The sequence below is a fragment of the Aotus nancymaae genome, unplaced genomic scaffold, assembly GCF_030222135.1.
Source record: "Aotus nancymaae isolate 86718 unplaced genomic scaffold, 86718_ANA_hifiasm-v0.15.2.pri h1tg000031l, whole genome shotgun sequence".
Lineage (NCBI taxonomy): Eukaryota > Metazoa > Chordata > Mammalia > Primates > Aotidae > Aotus > Aotus nancymaae.
In genome coordinates, this window is record NW_026988444.1 from 2,646,383 (window position 1) to 2,664,242 (window position 17,860).

The following is a 17,860-nucleotide window of genomic DNA, read 5'->3' on the forward strand; positions in this document are numbered from 1 at the left end:
TCCAAGTAGCTGGAACTACAGGCATCCGCCACCATGCCCATGCCTTTATTTTTTTAATTTTATTTTACAAATATCTATTTTTTTTTTTATTTTTTGAGATGGAGGTCTCACTGTGTTGCCCAGGCTGGTCTTGAACTCCTGGGCCCAAGTGATCCTCCTTCCTCAGCCTCCCAAAGTGCTGGAATTATAGGCATGAGCCGCCATGCCTAGCCTCCCCCGACCCTCATTTTCTTTACATTAGTGCATTTTTAACAATAAAATTAATCAAAAGATCGTGGGAAAGATGAGCCACATTTTCCTATTGGTTAGAATTTCAGGTACTTCTCAGATGCCATTTTATTAAACTTGTATGTTGCCACTCAACACATTTCAACCTGCCCTCTGCCTTATACACAACTGGGCTATTTACAGTGTAAATGCGGCCCAGTGGGAGCTGAGCAGCTCCTGGGATGCAGCCATTCGCTCTGAGAAAGGGAGAATCAGCCCCTGCACTGGGGAGCTGGCCCAGCACACACAGCCTTGGGTTCTCCTGTTGAGCACACGTGACCTCACAGAATACTCACGACAGACAAGGCCACTCTGTGATCATGATGGAGCAAGATGAAAATGAGACCACATTGTAACTCTATCTGAACACAGACAAAAAGAAAAACATTGTGCAAACCACAAAAACAACAAAAACGCCACCCTATCCTGGCTCATAGGAGTGACTGCTGTTCTCTACCAATCTACACCAAGGCCACCCTGCTTCTAGGTACGACTTAAAGATAGCCAGCCACAGAATCACCTCCACAGTCTCAACAACATCCAACCCAGGCCAAAGTTCCATTTCTTTAAGCCATCCACAAAATGACCTGCCACCAGCTCAAGTCCTCCCAGTCCTTCCCGCCCCCCTCCTACGCAGATGCCCCATGCTTCACCACGGCACGCATTCTCCCTGGATGCCATGAGCAATAGACGCAACCTGCTCAATCGCAACTGTGTCCTGGTGCTGTCTGGCTGGCGGACGGAAACAACATAAAGATGCCGGGCGCAGTGGCTCATGCCTGTAATCCCAGCACTTTGGGAGGCCGCAGTAGGTGGATCGCTTGAGCTCAGGGGCTCGAGACCAGCCTGGCCAACATGGTGAAACGACATCTCCACAAAAAAACACAAAAATTAGCCAGGCATGGTGGTACACGCCTGTAGTCCTAGCTATTCAGGAGGCCAAAGTGGGAGGCTGGCTTGAGCCCAGAAGGCAGAGGTTGCAGTGAGTTGTGATCATGCCACTGCACTCCAGCCTGGGCAACTGAGCCAGAACGTCTCAAAAACCCATAAAGATAAGGGCACACCATGTTTATTTTAATTTAATTTATTATGAGTACCAGGGCCTTTGAGTCTGTTATTTTTTATATGGAAAATACTCCAAGGAGAGCCCCCGCCACCCCCGTCTCACCTGGAGGTGGATACTGAGTGCTGGCTAGGAGCTGCTGGATATGATCTGAGGTCAGGGATGTGATGGGCGTCAGCAGTTTCTGCTCCAGGCTGGGCAGCTCCTGGAAGGTGCTCACCGAGAACACATATTCAGGGCTCAGCGAGATCTTCACCAGCTCTTCCTTGTCTGCGTTCCTGGCGATGGTCAAAGGGGCCACGCCAAACTGCTTGAGCTCCACCGCCGGCTCGTCCACCTCGTCATCGGACTTCCCGGAGGAGACGAGGACCAGGAACTGCGGGACACCCTCTTCGATGCGGCTCCCCAGGGGCCTCTTGAAAATGTTCCTGGACACGTACTCCAGGGCACTGCCCAGGTTGACCTGCCGCCCTCCCTTGGGCCTCAGCCGCCGCACCGCGTTCTGCACTTCGTCCTTGCTGGAATGGGCGTTCAGCAGGAACTCCACCTTGGGGTCATCGCTGAACTGGATGACGGCCACCCGGGTAGTGTCAAAGCCCACATCCAGGAATTCAACCAGCCTCTCTATGAGGGTGCGGATGTGCTGGAACTCAGGCCCGGCACTTTGGGACCCATCGATGAGAAAGACCACGTCCCTCTTGCCACCAACACCTGCGAAACAAACGTGAGCATGGCGGCACCTTCGTCGTCACCACATTCTTAGCGTTCATGAGCCACCGCCCGGTTTGTCATGGAGTCCCAGGCAGGGGATCCTGACACCAACACCCCTGTTAAAAGTCCAAGAAGCGGGAATCCTGGGCATTTCAGGGTTTATGTGTCAGAGAGAAGAGGAGTAAAGGACGAAAAACCTCAGGGAAGCAGAAACCCGAAGAGCTGCCTTGGCGCCAGCGAGGATGGCACCTGGGAAGGAGGGCATCTGCACTGCAGCGGGCACTGCTCAGGGACCTGAGGCTCTGCCACTGGGCTTCGCCGGAGCCAGGGACATCGCCAGATGCAGTGACCTCAACTGGAGCACTTGGGGGAGGAGCAAGGATGAAGGAAAGAGTAGGGTGGGCTCAGAGTGGCCGAGAGGAGAGGAACTTTAGAGTGTAAAGTCTTAGAATGAGAGAGGTGCTGCTGGTGGGGGAGCTGAGCATCAGAGAGGGCGTTTAAGAGAGAAGATGCAGGGCATTTCATCACGGATGGAATCATCCAGTACGGTGGAGATAGGGTGATTACAGATGATGCCACTGAGCACGTGAGAGGCAAGGGGGCCGAGGAGGTGGAGACGGGACACCCAAGGGGTGCCTGGTGGGCGTGCGTGCCTGGTGGGGCACATTGCTCTCTGCCCCAGAAACCAGTGAGGAGAAGCCAAGCCCCTCTCAGCTGCACCCAAATAGTCATCCTCACCACCCTCGTCACTCACTGTATCCTGCGGTGATTTTCTTTCACTTGCTTTTACTCCTTCCTCCGCCCCTCCCCCACCTTTCCTTCTTTTCCCTCCTCTCGGAAGAGCAGGCGAGTGAGGGGGTACAAGGGAGCTAGGCCGCATCTGGCTCCTTCACCGCTGGGAGCCCCCCCATCTGAGTACCCAGGAAGGGTGGCCCTTATTGAGAGGTGGATTTATCTTCCCTCCTTCCTTCTCAGCACCAAGGTTCCCACCATTTTTTAGTTTATTGTACCAGACCTAGAAAGAGGGCACAGGAAGAAGCAAATCGAATAAATTATGATCATAAGAGCCAATGGCCTTCCTGCCAGTTAAGACACTTACTTCTCAGCACCAAGCAAAGTCAAAAGTCGTCTTCACACCTGAGCTCTGGAGATACCACTATTTCAAAGTCTATGTCCCAGCCTGCAGAGTGTCTGTGGTCAGGCTCCCTCCTGCCTCACAGAAGGCTGCTGACCACACCTACCAGAGGGGCTCAGGACAGATCTGGAGCAGGCGTCATCAGATAGATGGCCCCTCCCTTCGGATATCTAGACAGAAGCCTTCAAGCAGAGTTAGGAGTCTGAACTCCAAGCTGCATATATGTCCCTTCTGGAGAATTTACTTTGTCCCAAAACATGAATCTTAGTGTCTCCTCCTTGAACTTCTGCCATTTCTGCCCATCGAGGCCAAAAAGGGCACATAGGTCCTAAATTTTCCTGTAATTTTAGTTTTCACTCCATATGGCAGGAAAAGCAAAATTTAAAACACCTTGTGGCCCACAGCCCAGACAAATAGCCCCAGACAGTGACATAGAGTGAGGACGCAAAGCATTCCCTGCGTACCTGGGCTCGGTAGAGGCTGCAGCACCGGCTGCAGCCTGCTCAGCTCCTCGCGGGTGAGCTGGGTCACCCTCTCGGAGATGACCTGTTGGATGGTCCCCAGCTGGCGAAAGGTGGGAATGGCCACGGCAAAGTCGGGGATGAAGGAGATGGTCTGCATTTCTGTGATGTCAGCATTCCCGATGCCAATGCCGATGGGCACAGCCCCGCCCCTCTTCAGGACCACCGAGGGGTTCCGCACGTCATCCCCAGACCTGTCGGCTGTGACAACGATCAGCAGCTGGGGCACGCCTTCTGTTATCCTGCTTCCCGCAGAGCTGACCAAGATGTTCCTCAGGACAAACTCCAGGGCGGCCCCGGTGTTGGGGGTTGGCCCTCCCAGCAGGGTCAGCTGGCGGATGGCATTGACGACATCCTGCTGGTTCATGTACGAATTCAGGTAGAATTCGGGCCTGGTCCGGTCGCTGTACTGCACCACGGCCACACGGACCCGGTCCTGGCCCACATCCAGGCTCTCCACCACTCTCTGGACAAACTCCTTCAACAGAGGGAAGCCGCTCCTGACACCCTCAGAGCCATCAAGCAGAAACACCACATCCTTTTCACCTGAAACTGAGAGGAGGATAGCCTGGTGACTCACACAGGACATCAGATCAACAACTCCATATCAACGAAGTGGGCTGCATAACAGCACCCCAAGGATGTCCAAGTCCAAATCCCTGAACTTGAAGTAAAGAACTTTGGAGCTGTGATTTAGTTAAGGATTTGGGGATGGAGGAGTGCCCTAGATTAGCCAGGTGGTCCCAATGTAATCAGTCACAAGTGTCCTTATAAGAGGAGGTAAGAGAGTCAGAGTGAGAGAGAAGAGTAAGAATGGAAGCAGAGGTCAGAAAGGAGAGAAGGTGCCACGCTGCTGGCACTGAGGATGGAGGATGGGGCCAGGAGCCAAGGAATGCAGGCGGCCCCTGGAGAAAGAACACAGCCTGTTGACATCTTGATTTTAGCCCAGCAAGACTGGTTTCCAATTTTCAAACTTCAAAACTGTCAGATAATAAATTTGTTTTGTTATTAGCCACTAAATTTGTGTTACTTTGTTATAGCAGCAATGGGAGACTAATACACCAATATAGGGACCCCTTCTATTGTGGAAACTTTCAATGCTTGAAGAGTATTGTTAACTTTCAAAGTTGTATTCAAGATAAAATGGGGACGGGAGGAGAGAGATGGGATGGCAGCATCTGCATAACCACTAGCATTTTCTCTATGGGAGGTTTCAAGTGAGTTGCTGCAAGTCACAAGTGAGTTAACAGAAGGAAATGTAACCCAGATGTCAGAGTTACCATCCCAAGCCAATGGGCCCAGTAGTCAAAGGAAAGGCTCTGGAGTCTCCACTTTTCATCAAAAGGCAGTTAGGAAAAATTACTCTCTTCACTGCATTTTTATCACTGAATAAAAGTGGTTAAAAGAAAAGTGATAGTCGTGTGAATTAGCAGTTGGGGATTTTAATGCAGAGTTTTGATGGGAATTTATCTGCCTCTTCTAATCCTTTAATTTTTAATGAACTAGTGAAGGAATTATAACACAGTGAAGGAATTGTAACAATTAATATAAAGGCATTGGGTGAATATGAAGATGAAGACTGTTTTAGCTGTAATGCAACCATGTGATATGGCTTTTATTATGCATACAGTAAGAACTGTTTTTTAAAAAGGATTTTAACCACTGATACCTAAATCTTTATAACATGTCTTACTTTGAAATAATCTAACGTCCTTAAAAATAATCACCCTGATTCTCCTGAGAGAGCAGCTAGAGAATGAAAGCTAGGAAAGAAAACTCATATTCTATTGTTCCTGCTGAAACTACTGATTAACTTTCCACCTTTCCTGTAAACTCAAGGAGGGCTTCTATCTGAGGACCAGTGGCCAGCAGCCTACCCTCACTCGTGCATTAGAGAACAGAGTGGCAGAAGCAACTAGAATTTCTCTACCATACCTCGTGCTGGAGCTCCGTTGTGCACTGTTTTTAAGAGATTCACGATCTGTGGTTGAAGATCTCCAATCTTGGGAAGCGACTCTGCAGCCAGGATAAATGCTGGAGACAGCACAATCTGCTCTAACTCAGCGGGGTCCGCGTTCTTGGCTTGGAAGATGAAAGGCACAATCCCACTCTGCTTCATGTTACTTGCTGGCCCGTCCACACGGTCAGATGACCGTCCCGCAACCAGCAGCACCAGGAACTGAGGCACTCCATCCTCGATCCGGCTGCCAGCAGACTTCACAAAAATGTACCTCTGAGCATAGTCCAGGGCGTAGCCCAGGTTGAGGGCTTTGCCTGTCTTGATCTTCATTCTCTTCACAAGATTCAGGATGTCAGACTTAGTCTGGTGCTCGTCAAAACGGGACTCCACCTTGACATCATCGCTGTACTGAGCCACCGCAATTCGGGTCCCATCTGGCTGCACATTGAGCTCATCGATAATCTTGTAGAGAAAATCACGGACAACAGGGAACTGTCCCTGGCCCACCAGATTGGCTGAGCCATCAAAGAGGAACAGAATGTCTCGCTTGCTCTCTGCAATGAAGGTAGATTAGGACACAATGAGGGACGAGAGCATAACAGGCACCAAAGTGACTTCAGCCCAGCACCAACAGCATTTGACAATGGGGGTTGGCGAAACTCATCTGATGACCACTGTTCCAGCAAGAGAAGAGAAAACCCAAACTCATGCCACTTGTCTTGACAATGCCCTATTTCAAAGCCATGCATATTTGCGAAAGCTAGTGACTAGATCAGCCTATCCCATCTAGCATCGTGCGTCTTCAACAAAGCAAGCCAGGGAAAAACCCCACCAGGTTCTCCTCTTACATTATGTGGCAATCACTCCAGGAAAACAGACAGCGTTTTCAAACTGTTGCAAATGAAAGTATTGAAAATGTGGTCCTTAACACTCTTTTGCTTAAAAAATTGATCTCAATCTCTAGTGAAAAAAAAAAAAGCTGATATGGGTCAACCACCCAAGGATAACTGGGTTGCCATTAATCTGCTGTAATTGAATGATCAAGTCATTAAATTTGAGGTTACAGGTCAAGACCCACAATAGTGCCCATTATTGCTGTGTGTGTCGGGCTCTTTGTCAGTGCTTCCCAATCTGTTGTAATGAGACAGTAGGAAACACAGATGACAGCCCTCAGGGCACCACAACACGTAACGTAAATATTATTCAGTTCGAACAATTCTTAGAATTATTTTGATTAGGTTTCAGTTGGGTTAGTCTTGCCACCCATCTGTGTGACATTAGCAGACTGGTAGATCTAATACATCCACATCTTACCACCATAATAACTTACAGTAAGAATAAGTTAGACTTCCCCTGGAAGCCATTTTAGTATTGCATGAAGACGCACCTTTGTTTTATAAGAAATAGTTTTCTAGATACAGCAGATGTGGAACATTTAAAAATTATATAAAAATACAATTTCAATTTTTAAATAATCCCAAGGCATACTCATGTAAGAAAAATCTCTCTCTCTCTACCTCTCTCCACCCCCTCACCCCCAACTCTGAATTGGAACTCCAGAATCCTCATAGTCATTAGAGGAAAAAAATCATTCTGAATAAAGGGTGAGACAAAATGGACAGAACATAAGCTGGATGTTCTAGACTTGCCTTAGTGAACACCCTTTAGACAGAGTCTAACCTTGCTGGTACAGTGTCTCAAGTCCCATTCAAATTGTTTCAGTGAAAGGGAGCCAATTGTCCTTCTACAGTCCACAATGCTCTTGAGTTCAGACTGACCAACTACCCGCCAGGGTGGTGTCTGAGGAAGGAGAGGGAGTTCCCGGCAACAGGGGAGGTTTACCTGGCTGGGCGAGTGGTACTTCCTCCACACCTCCACTAACATATGTGGTTAGGGGCTGAATCAGCTGCTGAGACAAATCTGGCAGGGAGCTGAAATCATCCATGAGATACACCAGGCTTGGGTTAAAAGCAATCTGCTCAAGCTCTGCCTTATTCGCCTGGTTAGCTCCCACACAAAAGGTCAGGATGCCCGCACGCGTCAGGGCGTTGGCAGCTTGCAAATAGGAGTCCTCAGACTGCCCAGCTGTGAGCAGAAGCAGGAGCTGCGGCACATGTTCACGGATCCTGCTGCCGCCAGCTTCCGTGAAGTGGTTGGCATGGACATAGCTTAGGGCTGAGCCTGTGTTCAGGCCCGAACCTCCCTGGAGCTGCAACTGCCTCAGGTGATCAAGTATATCTGACTTGGTCTGGTATGTGTTTAAAGAGAACTCCGTTACAGGAGTATCACTAAATTGCACTAAACCAACACGAATATTGTCATTTCCAACATCAAGGCTGTTAACTAGCATCATTACAAAGCTGCGCATATAAAAGAAATTGGCTTTTCCAACGTTGACTGATCCATCCAAAAGAAAGATGATATCCCTTTTGTTTGCGTGAACTGCAGTGAAGCACAGAAAACAAAGTGAGACATACACAACCACAGAGAGTTTTATCATGTGTGCCTACAACATGTGCACACATGCCAACATTTAGAACACAGAGAAAGTCAGCATGGCAAAGCATGTCCATCTTGTAAAATACAGCAGATGGCTGCATATTTTCCTCGGTTGGTGACTGGTGTTTGTGAGACATATTGGTAGACAAGTTTACTAAACCAAGTTGGCTTAAAGAGAGCTACAGCATCAAAGTTAGCATGTTTACAAACAACAAAAATAATCAGAATTCTTGAAACTGAACACTTCTTCCCTAAAAATGAAGGTGCTGCATCATTCCACATCACTCACCCCAGCTAGGTTTAAGTGTGTCTGGCTGGGTCCTCTGGGGCTCACCTCTACCCACTAACAGAGGGTCTTCCATCCATAGCTCAGAAGCAGTTAGCCCTGACTAACCTGAGAACTTCCTTAAGGCTAAAAAAAAAGTAACAAAAGTAGGCTGGTCTCATCTTGAAGTCTTCCTCAGACTTCCCTGTTTGTCTTTCTCTACTGGGACTCTTCTCGTATTAGGAAGTCACAACCTTGCTAGGCAATCATCCAACAGGGGAATTCCCCCAAAGTGAGACGATGGGACCATAAATACACAGCAAAATAGAAAAAGACTATTTGCTAGGCTTGGCCAAAGTTATACACATTCAGAATAAAAACTGTAATTCTCAAAATAGAGTATTCTGCCCAACACATTTAGCTTGTGCCTTTAAATTTTTATTTTTTATTTCTTCCCTGATGCCCTACTGTAATTGAGACCTCGCAATGAATTATATCCTAGGTTAAGTTGAACTTTGGCTATGAAAGTGTGGATTAAAAGTTTTAAGAGAAATTTTATGAGAGAGAGAGAGACTGATTTAGAAGACCAGGGAGTGTGAAAAGAAAGCATGCATCCAGGCAGCATGAGTCATTCATCAGGCAATCCTCTAGTGACCGAGTCTATAAGGTGGGAAAGCATGATTCTGTGATACTCATCTTCTCATTAAGGATGGTGAATCATATTTCTTCAACTCATTAGCTCATAGATATTTATAATGTCTTTAAAAATAACTCTCCACTGACAATCATATTAAATGAGAGATTTGAAGAACCACTAGGTTTGAACTCCACACCCACCCATTCAATATGCTTTCCCATTGAGAGTAATCCCTTAACGAGAGAGAAGGGAGGGAGTAAAAGCTGAGGACACTGTGCCCAGAAAAGCTCAGACTGTTGTTTAGAAGTAGATGGTCAACTCAGGAAAGGTAAGCTACATCCTGGTGGTAGGGAGGAGACTGGACAGAAATCACCAGTAGAAACAGAAGAGCACAGGGATCTGACAAGCAATAAGAACTGAGATGTGACCTCCTAGGCCAGAAGCTTCAAAGACAGGTAGCCCCATGGTCCTATGGTTTAAATCATACGGTTCTTATCATATTAAATTTTATTGCATGACATTGTAAACTATTCAATCCTCAACCCAGTGCAAAAGGGAACTGAAATAAATCATGTTTGTTGCTGCTGTTTTTATCATCCGTTGTCTCTTAGTGAAACACAAATAAACTTCATTTTGTTTTGTTCTCAAAGGTCCTGCCTGGAGACCACCCCACTGTGTGTCTGAAGCCATCACCACCATACCTTCAGGGGTTCCAGAGAGGGTCCTGAGAGGTGCCAGCAAGCCGGGCAGCATGCCTTGCAATGGGGCAGCTCGGAACTCAGCCGGGATGAACACCAGGGAGGAGTCGAAAGCGATCTCTTCCAGCTCAGCCTGATCGGCACCCTTGTTTCCAATGGCAAAGGCCATTATGCTGCTTCTCTTCAGCTCCTGGGCAGGCTGGCTGATTTCATCTAGGGACTTACCACCTGTGATCAGCACCAAAACCTTAGGAATCCCGTCAGCATCCCGGTAGCCTGCTGAGCTCGTGAACAGGTTGTTCCGAACAAAGTCTAGAGCGGAGCCCGTGTACAGGGCCGAGCCGTCCAGGGGCTTCATTTTCCGCACAGCGGTTATGATGTCTTTTTTGGCTGGGTAGGTATTGAAATAAAATTCGGGCCTCACAGTGTCGGCGTACTGAGCCACTGCCACTTGGATAAGATCCTGTCCAATTTCCAGCCTCTGGATGACTTTAGCAATGAAGTCTCGGATGGCATTGAAGTTGGCCAGTCCCAGTGCAGATGTGCCATCCACCAGGAAGACTATGTCTCTCTTGTTGACTTCAATGACTGTAGGTGGCAACATTATAAGGCAGTTAGAATGGCCTTACCAAGCACATTCAACAATGACTTTCTACAAAGCTAACTCCATTGAAAGGACATTCCCATTTGCTGTGGCCAATGTGACCACAGGGCCACCCCAAAGGGAATTTGTCCTAAAGAACGTATAAGTCACAGTTGCCTCCCCACCTGCTGGAGGAAAGCTAGCTCCCCTTCCATCGCGCCCTGTCAGTAGTTTTTACAAAATAGTTGCACAAAAACAAATTTAGTTTTAGTAGCCACCTGTTTTGTTGTGCTGTCACAGAAAAGTCCATATGTTCTTTTCTGCCATAAATACAAACCCAGCCAGAGTGAAGCCATCGCTTGAGTAATTAAAGAAGAAGAAACCACTGGTGTCTGCTCAGAGAACCCTTTGCCTCACGTTCTTGGTTTCAAAATGCTCACTGTCAAGTGCAAAAGTTGAAAGAGTCTGCATATCCCCATTCTCTTTAGTTCTATATTCCACGTCTTCATTTGACAGACAAAAGAATTAGCATAAAAGTTACAAAAGGAAATTAGCATCAAAACCAGCAAATGTTTTTCACTTAAGAGACCTGTGTTCTGGCCAGGCACAGTGGCTCATGCCTGCAATCCCAGCACTTCGGGAGGCTGAGGTGGGTGGATCACCTGAGGTCAGGAGTTCAAGACCAACCTGGCCAACATGGCGAAACACTGTCTCTACTAAAAATATAAAATTTAGCAGAGCTTGGGGGCAGACACCTGTAATCCCAGCTACTCAGAAGGCTGAGGCATAAGAATCGCTTGAACCTGGGAGGAGGAGGTTCTAGTGAGCCAGGATCACACCACTGCACTCCAGCTAGGTGACAGAGCGAGACTCCATCTCAAAAAAAAAAAAAGAAATCTTTTTTTAAAGGTCCTAAGTAATAATTATGATAGTCATAACTTAAAGGCAAACCATAAAGCAAAACATCGCAACAAGATCACTGTCCCACAGTGACTGTGAACTGCTATATCCACGTGTAGGCAACCCACCCATATTGTAGGAACCATGAACTCTATTAGACCACACACCTAACCCAGAAACCTGACAGAGCTTCCAAGAGGTAGAGGAACATAAATGATTAAACCTGAGATGGACTGTTTGCAAAAGAGTCCTCTGTTACTATATACCATCAGATAGATTGCATGGCAAGTTGATTTTGTGAAAGCAGACAAAGGAAACAAACTTTGGGATGCAGGTAAGGAAGAACTTTCTAAGAATCAGAGCTACCTTCTAGAACGTGTTTTATTTTTATTTTGGGACAGAGTCTCACTCTATCACACAGTCTAGAGTGCTGTGGCACAATCTCAGCTCACTGCAACCTCCGCTTCCTGGGTTCAAGTGATTCTCCCACCTCAGCCTCCTGAGTAGCTGGGACTACAGGCACGCTCCAGCACGCCTGGCTAATTTTTGTTTTGTTTTGTTTTGTTTTGTTTTGTTTTGTTTTGTTTTGTTTTGTTTTGTTTTGGAGACGGGGTTTCACCATGCTGGTCAGGCTGGTCTCAAAACTCCTGACCTCCAGTGATCTACCTGCCTCAGCCTCCCAAAGTGCTGGGATTACAAGCATGAGCCACCACACCCAGCCTAGAACGCATTAATGAAATACAGTTCATTTCTAGTTGTCTGGACCAGAGGCTGGGAGCATGATGTCTGGGATGAGAATCACTGATAAACGCCTTAAGAAATCATTTTAGGATAGCAATGCCTCATCTGGGTGCTTCCCTGTAGCACCAAGACAGGTCTATGTTCTAAGAGAAGGGCCACTTGTTATGCACCAATGTCCTTTAAATAATAACACAGTTGCCTGCTGGGGTAGCAATGTGTGCAGAACATCACCGAACCTTTCCTCAATATTTAATGGTCACTGTTATGAACATCCGTTCTGGGCTTTCATTCCTTCCTTTAATTTAGAACATGCTGTCTCTCTGGGCTACCCCTTTGATTTTGCTTTAAAATATCTTTGCAGATAAAATTAATGTGCAGATGTCTAGAGGACTTCTTATACCTTTGTACCATTAGAAAAAAATGTATATATATATACACACACACGTATATAGACATACATAAATTCCATATATGCTATACCATGAATCTACCATTCATGTATTTACTATGTATATCACACATGACAGAAAAATAGAAAAATGCTCATATAACAATGACCTGAGAAGCTTCTTTCCCCTACACTAAGTGGTTCAGATTGTTATATTATTCTTTATAAGTACCACAACTCTTGGGGTGGGAGACACAACTCTTGGGGTGGCACAACTCTTGGGGTGGGAGAAGATAAATATTATACCCTCCCCTCCCACGTTTTCCCTCTCCCCACCACTGCATCACTAGAACTTCTCCCGACGGGCCAGTGGGAAGGCCTGCCGTCCAGATCCGGTGAACCAAGCAACCTAGTTTCCTTGCACCCAATAGAGATTCAGCTCTGGGGACCCTGAAATGCACCTCCGGTTCCCAGAGGCTCTGTCCCAGAGTCCCCTTTGACTAGTTAAGAGGTCATTTATGTTTGATTTTTACTCAAGTCATGGGAGCTCGTAACAGATGATACGCCTAGAACCATGCTTAGCCAAATACAACAAGCGCTGAAAACCAGTGAGGGACTGCAAGAATAACTGAATTCCTGTGTTTGCCTCATGACTCTGACTCAAGTCGCCTAGCCTTAGCAGAATCATTTCATTTCTCTGGGTGTGTCTCCTCATTGCTAAGACGAGAGGGCTGCACCAGGAATCTCCTCCGACCCAGTGACAAAAACCTTGGGATTCTCAAGGCTGCCTCTTCTGTGAGCCACGTCAGGGACGCATCCGCACTTCCTTCCACCTGACATAAACACCAACCCAAACACAGCTGTCTTTTCTCTCTCACGCGGCCCTGCAGGGCCTGACTTCACTGCCCTGTTGGGAGATGAACTTGAAAGTCCTGCTTCTCCTCGCCACCAAGGCACAACCCTCTTCAGCCCTCCTCCCGCGCCTCTCTCTATTGTCCTCCGTGCCTCGTCCCTGCGCTTCCATCAGACTCTCCTGACAAAGCCTCCATCAGGCCCTCTGTCTTCCTCACGCATCACTAAAGCAATGGACATTCCCAGAGAAACACAACCGGGTACCTGCATGCGCCGCTTGGAACCCCAGATCCCCACCAGGAGATCCGTGGCCACCCGCCATCCTCCCACGCCTCCCTGGGAAGCTGGCTGTCCCATCCTTCAGAATGACTGTCTCTCATGGTTGTGCTCTCTGCTCAGCCCTCTGCCACTGCCTCCGCTGAACCAAGGCCTCCTCATCTGTCTCTGAGAAAATAGAAGCCCTTAGAGGAGGGCCCATGCCCCCACCCCTAACCCGTGGCCTGCCTGTCTCTGCCATTGGCTCCCAGCCCACAGGCCCATCTCCCTGCACCACGTACCCGGGAGTTGGTTCACCAGTGTCACCAACTGCTTCACGGTGACCCTGCTGCCCGTTGCTGGTGGTCTTCCTCCTATCTGGCTTACCAGCATCCCGTCCCAGGCAACCCCTCCCTCCCTCCTGGTACTCCCCTCTGTCAACTCCTGGCATCCACACTTTGTATCCACATTGGACAGCTCCTCCTCACAATTCTCCCTGGGACATCCTCCCCTCACCTGGCTGTAGGATGATCACTCCTCAAGGCTGGGCCCAGGCCTCCTTCCTGCTGTAGCCACACTCCTTCCCAAATGCATCTCAGGCCTCTCCCGGGAAACCAGGTGTGTGTCAGTCCCTGGATGCCTCACGCTCCCCTCAAAATCAGCTACAATAAAGCTGCAGCCTCTCATTCCCCTGCAGCGGCTGCTTCTCCAACTTCCACGAATCCAAGGAGCCTGAACTTCAGGTCCCACGTGTTCCAGTCACACTGCCCTCTGACCAAGCCCCTTTGTGTTGCAGGGCAGCCGCTCCTGCTCTTCCTTCTGCCTCGAGCACTCTTCCCCCGGCTCTCCACATGCTCATCTGCCTTCGGTCCCACACCTTCTCAGAGCATTCCTTCCACCTGATCTAAAGTTCCTTCCCCCAGTCTTTCCATCACAGCCCTGTTGAGTGCCCTACTTCAACTTCTCATGCTCAGAATATTTTGTCTGGTCACTAGTTTATATTAATATTATCTCTTTCCCCATTATGCTGTAACAGACAAGCAGCCACATCTGTCTCATTAAACAGCACCATGTCTCCAGCACTTGGCATAGTGTCTGGCACATACCAGATAGTCAAGGATATTTGTTGAATATTTACATGTTAATCACTGATATTAAACATGATGCTTGTAATCAAGGGGTTAAAACTCTACTTAGCTAGGGAAAACCTTAAACGAGGGTCATGTGCTGCCCATTTTCATTAAAAAGTTGAAACTTCTCCTGGTACAGACATATCATCATCTGGTGCAACTCGTTTGTCATAAATTCAAGAAATCAAAACCCAGAGAGGTTGCATGACCTGCCCAGGATCACACGGCAGGTCCACAGAAGACCCAGGACCAGAAACCAGGTTTACCATCTACAGCCAAGTCGTTTCGTCGGTGTCTGCAAAACAGGGAAGTCTCTGGGCATACTTTGAGACGAAAACCAAAAGTAGGCAAGCCCAGAGACACCTCAGCAGGTTGTACATTTTCACTTGGTTGTTTTCTTTTTCTTTTTTCTTTTTTCTTTTTTTTTCTTGAGAGGGAGTCTCACCCTGTCGCTTAGGCTGGAGTGCAATGCACAATCTTGGCTCACTGTAATCTCCGCCTCCCAGGGTTCAAGCGATTCTCCTGCCTCAGCCTCCCAAGTAATTGGGATTACAGGTGCCCACCACCGCGCCTGGCTAATTTTTGTACTTTTAGTAGAGACAGGGTTTCACCATCTTGGCCAGGCTGGTCTCAAACTCCTGACCTCGTGATCCACCCACCTTGGCCTCCCAAAGTGCTGGGATTACAGGCATGAGCCATCGTACCCGGCCAGTTGTTTTCTTAATTGCCAGAGTTACAAAACGGCACCAGTATGCAATGAGCGTAAGCAGCTCCAGGCAGCGGCAGGCAGTCCTACACGCTGTGTTTCCATTGCTCCTCAGTGTCCGTTTGCGCTCAGAACGTTATGCCCAAACTTCTAGTCTGCCTGTTAGCTCAGCTGAAGGATTTGGGTCAATTCTACGGCCCTGTCAAGTGAGAGGAAAACCTGGAAAACTGTATGCGGTAAAAGCTAAACCACACTGAACTGGCCTTTCAAACTTAAGTAAATGCCAGGCAGAGGCTTCTCCAGAAGGCAATGCTCACATGCACTTTTCTTGCTACATCACCAGGTTACGGTTCCAATGTACAAATTAAGTAGCGATCCCATATCCTGAGCTTTGTACCTACAATTTTTATTACAACAAAACCCCTGGTTTAAAATCATCTGAAGAAAGTTTAAGCTAACTCAATGTGAATTTGGTAACCCTTGTAAGGAAATGCGGTGATATTGCCTTTACATGAATGCAACAACTAGAACTAATGATTAGCAAAGCATTATTAAGTAGAGGTCAGTTCCGTAAGTAAATAGATATTGATGTTTTTAATTAAGACTTTGAAATGCTCTACTCTTAATTTCATACAATTTTCATACATAGGTATATTCTCCAAAAGGGTTATTTTTAAATTATTGTCACTCCTTTTTCAAAGGAAAACCTCCCTGGACCCCTAATTGATACAATGGGTGATGCAGTATCTTATTACAGTATTTATGTTGTAAACCCAGCCTTTACTTATAAAGTTAGCAAATGAGAGCTGTGACAGTGTGTTATTTCACACAAGAAAATTTAGATGACTGGTTGCAGATGCTAATCAGAGTCTTATAGGATCCTCAGTATCCATTCACCAATGTTCACTGAGCCCATACCCTGGAAGGACAGTGAAGAACAAGATCTTATATTCAAGCACTAATCGTATGAGAGCATCCCAGTGTGTAAGCAACACCGGGAAGTGAGTTGAGTGTTTCTGGAAACTGTTGGGGGCCACTGTGTCCCTAATTTACCAAATGGCATCCTATTGGCCTGACCTAGGTCATGAAACTGATAGGTCTGAAAATGACTGATGTCTCAGAAAACACTTCAACAGGTAGGGAGAGCTGTGCATCCTGATGCCCCCACCACACCTCCTGTGTTTGTTATGTGACTTAACATAACAAATGGTTGGATTTTTGCTTTTTAGACCACTCCAATTGGCAGTTTTGCCAAAGGCCCTCCATTTGAGCCTGTATCCTAATATTGCCACTCAAGAGAATTACTCCTACGCTTGATAAACACAGGAAAAAAAAATCATAAATATTCCATCGAATGCGTGCACTGTTATGTCTTCCCTTCAGAAGTGTAACTCTCAGCACTCTAAAACGGAAGGACTTTGAGTAGACACCCTCACTCCGTCCTTGCTTTTGGAAACAGACTCTGCATGTGAGCACACGTCTAACACACTGACTTTGAGAGGCCCATGCCATGGTTCTGGAGTAACTTTCTCAGTACTGTATTGAGCCCCTCGAGCCCATTTTTAGGACGACTGGGTTACAAGTAGTTAATACGGTGATGTTTAACAATCTCAAAGCGACAGGTTTGTGGAGTTAGCCTTAAAAGCACACTTTCTCAGCAACTCACACTCTCACAAGAGCTTTCACTCACTGGTCCTTAGTTTTCCTGCATACTGCAGCAATCACAAACGTGACATCCAGGACCCAGCTCCTCAGGCAAGGACTGGACTGTGGGTACTTACAGCTTCTCCTGCGGCGAATCATGCTTGTGCCCACCTTACATCCACGAAAACCAACACACACAACACCCCACTCCCACACGGACGGTGAGAAGAGGATACATACCTTGTGTGACTATGGTTGGCGGTTTCAAGACAATGTGCCTTTGGGCCACGCCAACAATGTACGGCAGTAATTTCTCCTGGAGGTCCCCAAAGCTACGGAATTCCGGGACAGTAAACACCAAGTTGTCATCGGTAGCTACGTGCTGAAGCTCTGCCCTGGAGGCGGCCTGGGCTCCGAGGCCGAACGAGAACACGCTAGCCTGCTTCAGTGCTACCACCCCGTCGCGAATCTCGTCACTAGAAGGCCCGGCGCTTATGAGGACCAGCACCTGGGGAACCCCTTCCTCCACGCGGCTGCCCCCTGCCCGGGTGAAGTGGTTCTCCACCACGAAATCAAGGGCGAGGCCGATATTGGCCAACTCCCCACCAGCAAACCCGAGGGCTTTCACTGCACTCAGAACCTGGGCCTTGGAGGAGTAGGTGTCCAAGGAGAACATGGTTCTGGGCTCATCACTAAACTGGACCACCCCCACTCGAATCTGCTGGCTTCCAATTGGGAGTTTCTCAAGGAGATTTACAAGAAAGTCGAGAATGACTGCGAAATTGACACTTCCGGTGTTGTTTGATCCATCAATAAGGAAAATAATGTCAGCAGAGTCTTGTGCTTTAAAAGAAAGAAATGCAAAAAATGTGAAAGCATTAGAACAAGTGACCACATGCATCATT

The 17,860-nt window shown here is 47.6% G+C and overlaps 1 protein-coding gene across 1 annotated transcript in view; it reads right to left on the reverse strand.

Annotated features, from left to right (window-relative positions):
- Positions 1-17,860, reverse strand: part of COL6A3 (collagen type VI alpha 3 chain) — a 91,561-nt gene that overhangs the window by 47,296 nt on the left and 26,405 nt on the right. Inside the window, exons 4-9 of the mRNA XM_012434148.2 lie at positions 17,196-17,798; positions 9,760-10,344; positions 7,500-8,099; positions 5,633-6,211; positions 3,641-4,249; positions 1,436-2,041 (exon numbers count right to left, since the gene is read on the reverse strand). Of these exons, the coding sequence (XP_012289571.2) occupies positions 1,436-2,041; positions 3,641-4,249; positions 5,633-6,211; positions 7,500-8,099; positions 9,760-10,344; positions 17,196-17,798 (3,582 nt within the window). The remainder of the gene's footprint in view (positions 1-1,435; positions 2,042-3,640; positions 4,250-5,632; positions 6,212-7,499; positions 8,100-9,759; positions 10,345-17,195; positions 17,799-17,860) is intronic.